Source organism: Octodon degus, unplaced genomic scaffold (assembly GCF_000260255.1).
Source record: "Octodon degus isolate 3935 unplaced genomic scaffold, OctDeg1.0 scaffold00101, whole genome shotgun sequence".
NCBI classification, from domain to species: Eukaryota; Metazoa; Chordata; class Mammalia; order Rodentia; family Octodontidae; genus Octodon; species Octodon degus.
Genome location: NW_004524677.1, coordinates 5,947,356 through 5,953,561, shown reverse-complemented (window position 1 = coordinate 5,953,561; position 6,206 = coordinate 5,947,356). Strand labels below are relative to the sequence as shown.

Genomic DNA, 6,206 nt, shown 5'->3' with positions numbered 1-6,206 from the left:
TACTGCGCCTGGCAACAAGACTTTTTTGAATATATATTCTAAATAAGGAAGCACATCTCCTAGAAAATAACAAACCAAGTCTGAGACATTTTAGAATTCCCACAATTAGCATTTGAAGGAAAGGGACAGAGTGGGTTTGTTTTTTGTCCTCTGTTTCTTACATCAGATACTTCCATGAGAAGAGCTGCTGCCCAGAGGCAACTAGACTGGACCTAGGAACAAAGCAGATGGGCCAATTTGTGCCTGCCACACCAGGAAGTGATTAAGTGAACCAACGGAACTCCCTGCAACACAAAGGCTTGATTGACCAGCGCATGGCTTGGATGCCTTTTGGGTCATTTCAAACATATGGAGTGTTTCACTCAGGTCACGTAAAAGATCAAAACTGGACAGAGTGAAAAAAGTTAGGGGCATGTGCGTAAAGATCTTTACCATTTTAATTTGTATTTTTTCTTTAAATTCATTTTGGAATGCCTGAAAATACTTTAAATGACCAAGCTGAACTAGCTGATATATATATATATATAAAGGGGCAGGCCCCCTAAAGAGTTTTGTTTTTAAATCCCAGAATTTTGTATAGTTGTTGAAATGTACTATATGAACACAACTATTCCATCTTATAAAATGTGCATAAATCAGGACAAAGGCCAAATGCATGTTCTTTCCCACAGAAAACTCAAAAGCAGCAGCCTTCATGTCTGAGGAATTATTATTTAATTCTAAATCTGAGGAACACAAGTTTTCTATTTCTTTTCCTTTGGAAATTTGCAAATACGGGGCAGCGTCACACACCCTTCCTACCAAATGCTGGCGGCAGCTGTCAGGGTTCCCAAGGTTATTTCCAAACACTCACACATACATATTTGTACAACAGAGCCCTCACATGCACCCTCTGTATTGGATATTTGAAACTAAAAATGTGATCGCATCCTGGCTTTGATCCTCAAAGCCACCATCTGTCACCTGAGGGGCCAAGGCGATGATTTTCCTCATGCTGTCCCACTCTGAGAGAACTCTGTGATATGGTGATCAGCCTGCTTTCTTTTTTCCTTTTTAGTAACAAAAGGTATTATTATTTATTTATTTACTTATTTAATTTTATTTATTTATTTATTTTGGCAGAACCGGGGATTGAACTCAGGCCCTTGCACTTGCCAGGGAAGTGCTTATTCCACTGAGCCATCTCCCCAGCCCAGAATTATTATTTAATTCTAAATAATTCTGAAGAACATCTGTAGTTTATAACTTTATTTAGAATCACTAAGCCACCAAACAGTTACAGGGCAATGACAACTCACTGCCAGTGAGACAGTATCTTAGAATTCACGTGTATAAGCCCGGCAAGTCTTCTGCACCCATCAAACATTTTAGTCTATGTAGTCAAAGTCTTCTGGAATTCCAAAATTTTTATCAATCTTATTTTCTTCAAATCCAAATTTTCTTTTGGCCCAAGATTTTATTGCAAATATATTATCTGTAAAAAACAAAAAATATTTTTGAAAATTAAAAACAATGATAGAATATTGCAAATGAAAATATTCTCACTATTCCTTTATTTACCTTATTTTCAGCTGTATTAAAATAAGTTTCCTATTTTCAAGTGTAATAGCAGTAATTACAGATAAAAGAAATCCACCTTATGGGTAACACAATGACAGGGCAGTTAGTGGCATCTTTCCTGTACTTGCACACGAGGCCAGACTCTTAGCTGGGTCAGGTCCCTGGCTCCCAAGGGGAGCGAGTCCTCGCAGTCTTTCTTCCTTCCACCCAGAGGGCTTGGCCTCTATCCTCTCCTATGTGTGTGTGGGGAGGGGCTGGGCAGCAGGGGAGCGCTTTCCTAAGACTAAGGAGGTCATCGTGCCCTTAAAATGCATTTGCCAGGGAGATAGCTCAGTGGAATAAGCGCTTCCCTGGCAAGCGCAAGGGCCTGAGTTCAATCCCTGGTTCTGCAAAAAAAATAAAATAAATAAATAAAATAAAATAAAAAATGCATTTGCCACTGAAAAAGCATTCTATCTACTCAAAGGAACTTATCCCAAGGAAAGAAAGCAAACTGTACACAAAGATTTTTGATAAGATCTTTATCCCAGTTCAGTAATAGAAAAGAAAACAAAAACTAACCCCTCCCCCACAAAAAAAACCTCACCCAAATGTCTGGATGTTGGGAGGGGTGCGATGTGCAGGCTGATGGCTGCAGGACAGCCCCATGTGCTGGCTGCCCTGGGAGTAGGGGTGAGTGGCCTTTCTTGTGCTCTCATTTCTTCTATGTACATGTAAAGACTTATATATATATTTTTTTTTGACTGAGGACCACACTCAAAATCTTCTAAGTTACATCCATAGCACTCCTCAAAAATTTTCAGGGTCTTTCTAAATTGCTAAATTGCCTAAGCTGGATTTGAACTTGTGATCTTACCTCAGCTTCCCAGAGTGCTGGCTGGGATTATAATCATGTGCCACTATGCGTGGCCATATATACCTTTTATAATGAAAATGTATTATGCACATGGAAAAATCATGGTAGAAGGTTTTCTGGGTCATCCTGTGGTCTGCTAGCCCTGGTTAGTAATGAGAATGAAAGCGAGAGGATGGGCCCACTCAGGTCCCCCTCTGGTGTCCCTGCTCTATACTGGTCCTTCCCCACCACCTCAGCCTGTGACTGTATTACATACAATGTTTAAACCTAAAATGAGACAATTAGGATGTGACTAGTATCTTCATAATAAAGGGAAGCCCGGCACACCAAGACATACTGGGGACCCACATGGAGCAAGGACGTGGGAGGACACCCCCAGCAAGCCATGTGAAGTCTCCAAGCAGAGGGGCCCCACTGATACCTTTGCTCTGCACTTATAGTTAGATGGATAATGCGATCTGTTTAGAACACTGAGGAAATACATTTCTGTTGTCCTAAATGACTCTATGGCATTTTGTCCAGGTATCGCTAGTGAGTTAATACACAGACTTTGACCATTCTTTAATATATTGTTTTTAAGAAAGTTTAAGTCCAAGTATCTAATAATGATGTTTCTGGAGTTATTTCTAAAGTGTACATTACTGCCTCAAACAGAAAGAATATTACTTCTTTCCACTAGGCTTATGGGATGTCAAGAAACACTGAAATGAATCTTTATTCTTTGTAACAAGCTCAAAGAAATCCTCCCCTTCCTAACAAGTGAGAGTTCTAAAATAGTGTGAGGACCCCAGGACTCTGTGACTCTGTTTCCTTTTACCAGTGTCTTCTCAGTCTGTACATGCCTGCCATCACAGTCCAGCACTTACTGAGGTTCACTGCTACAGAAGACAAGCTGCATGGCTAACATAGGTGTCCCAGAGAGTAAGGAGCGGATGCTGTCAAACTGCTGAGAGCCAGCCAGCCAGCCAGCCAGCCAGCCAGCCAGAGATAGGCAGAGAGAAAGAGACAGACAGACGGACGGACGGACGGACGGACAGACAGACAGACAGAAGGAGGGAGGTAGAGAGAGGGAGAGGGAGAGAGAGAGAGAGGGAGGGAAGGACAGGGAGGGGGGAGGGAGAGAGAGAGAGAGGGATGGAGGGAGAAAGAGAGAGAAAGCGAGCAAGCAAGCATGCCAGCCAGCCAGGCAGATAGACAGACACACACAGCAAGATCAGTGCTCTATTACCAGGTCAGAATTCCGACCTGATGTGTGTGTTAGAGAGAAACCAAGTATGACATGCGTAGCTTTCAGGACAGGCTCAATGAATACAGAAAGATTTCCAGGAAATGACAGAGCTTAGGTGACTTCTGAAAGTATGCAGGGAAGAGACTTCGAACCTGGGTCAGGAGGAGAGGATGAAGAACCAGCGGGGGCTACCCAGCGGCCTCTGCCGGCAGGAGTCCCAGGTTGTGGAAAGACAAGAAAGCCCCTCATTATAAACCTTCCAAGATGTAAAAGTGCACAAAAGAACCAACAAATAACTGCCTCTTTGCAACACTGCCTAACGGGCCGATTCTAAGAAGCCAAGGTGCTTCATAAAATATTTTTGGGCCACTGGAGGTCCTGTTTAACGCAGTACAACCCAAACGCTTGACAGTTCATTCGCTATCAGATAATCTCGTCATATACATTTTCATAAATGGACATAGAATAATTTTGTTTTTATAAAAACAAACCTAAGACAGGTAGAATTCTTCTCAACTTATATGGCTGCTTGACCAGGATCTGTACAGGCACAGGCTGGTCTGTGGTGGCTGGGATGAGCTGCGCTGGCAGCACCATCTATGCCCCTGGAATTAAGATGCCTACCACTAGGCTATAAAGGAAGATAAACCAGAGGCTTTTATAGGTAAATGGATGCAACTAGAGACCACATTCATAAGAAAATAAATCAAGCCCACATGTGCAAACATCATGTTGTTTCCCTCGTGTAAGAACCCGAAAGAGTAAATAAAATCGGAAAGGTGTAATAGATGCTGTGAAAGAGAAACTGCTCAAAAGGAAAGAACAGTTGGGATGAGGGAAAGGAGAAAAAAGGAAGGGGAAAAATAATTTATGTATATATACAGGATAGCTAAGATGACTGTGCTACTTATTTTTTTCTATATTTAGGACAGGGTCTACAGCATTTTACTACATATACTGGCCTCGTAATGATTCTCCTGCTTTTAGCCTCCCAAGTGCTGGGATTACAGGCACGCACCACCATGCCCAGGCTCAATCGTGGTCTCAGCGTGCCCACAGGCAGGCCTGGCACAGCATGAACCCGGGCCCAAGTTCTGCCTAAGCAGGCACTTGAATCCGCTGAGCTATCAGGTCGGCCCTCTATTGGTTTTTTTGAAAGGAACAGTTAATGCTTAAAGTTTTTATCTTGCCCAATTTTACATGCCTACACCTGGTAATCTCAGCACCTACAACGAGGACAATGCAACATAACAACTACCACTGAGTACCTATCATCTTGGGTTTTTTTTTTTTTTTTTTTGAATGGTGTATATTTCTAATGTCATATCTATTTTGTTAAATTCTCTTAAAAATAAAATAATCCTGTTGACTGCCTCAAGAAAGAAAGAAAAAAAAAGCCTCTCATATGCACTGAGGTGGAGTCCACGGCCAGGCCTTGGTCTCTAGCAGCACAACACAACCAAACACTCTCATTACCTGAAGGAATTGTTCAGCTCGTATATAATTTGTTAAATTATATCTAAAGTGTACTAAATGTCAGAAAACATTCAATGTAATATTTCTGTATTTATATCATGAGGTGATTTCATTCTATAGAACCGAGATAACAGAATTATTAATAAATATCCTCAATTCTAGGCACATTTCAAGGGCTGTTACACATACAGGAACCAATCTTCAGCTGAAAGCTATACAATAATTAATTTTTAGTTACAAGTAATACTGATACTTCATTATTTTTGTTTTAAAGAAAGGGAGGTTTCCTGGGGCATAGTCCAAGGTATCTCCTACCTCCATCTTCACAACATGTGTTTATGGGGGAAAGGCTAAGATGTAAGCTCAAATGGAAATACAGCTCTTAACAGCTGTTTCTGCTATACTAAAAATACCTTCCTTCCACGGGCTTTAAAAAGTTCCAGGTTCTTCTGCAGCTAAGAACACAGGATGGGGGTGGGGTGTTCCGCCAACGGAATCCTAACTCAGCCAGTTTTGGGTGAACTGGAGTACGGTGGTTAATTGCTTACCTAACACCTGGAGTTTGCGGCGAACTGGAGGGAGGGAGGGTTGCACTTGCGGGGTCGGCATGGGTGCACCAGAGCTCAGCGCAGGGTGCAGGGGAGGGCACGGCGCGGACAGGGTGCAAGGGTTGGGAGGTGCAGCACTTCGCTGGGACAGCTCTCCACACCCCAGGCACAGGCACACGTGCACACACACATACACCGGGCACACACGCAAGCGTGCACACACATACACGGGGCACACACGTGGGCGTGCGCACACACACATACACGGGGCACACACGCAGGCGCATGCACACACACATACACTGGGCAAGGGCAGGAGTGCGCACACACACATACACCGGGCACACACGTGGCCAACGCGCACACACATACACCGGGCATACACGCAGGCACGCGCACACACACATACACCGGGCACACACGCAGGCGCGCACACACACATACACCGAGCACACACGCAGGCACGTGCACACACACACACACCGGGCACACACGCAGGCGCATGCACACACACACATACACCGGGCACACATGCAGG

The 6,206-nt window shown here is 43.4% G+C and overlaps 1 protein-coding gene across 1 annotated transcript in view; it reads right to left on the bottom strand.

The window, feature by feature from the left end:
* Positions 1–1,222: 1,222 nt before the first annotated feature.
* Mnd1 (meiotic nuclear divisions 1) overlaps positions 1,223–6,206 on the bottom strand; it is a 69,158-nt gene continuing 64,174 nt past the window's right edge. The window contains exon 8 of the mRNA XM_004638700.2: positions 1,223–1,474. Within this exon, the coding sequence (XP_004638757.1) occupies positions 1,368–1,474 (107 nt within the window). The 3' untranslated portion in view covers positions 1,223–1,367. The remainder of the gene's footprint in view (positions 1,475–6,206) is intronic.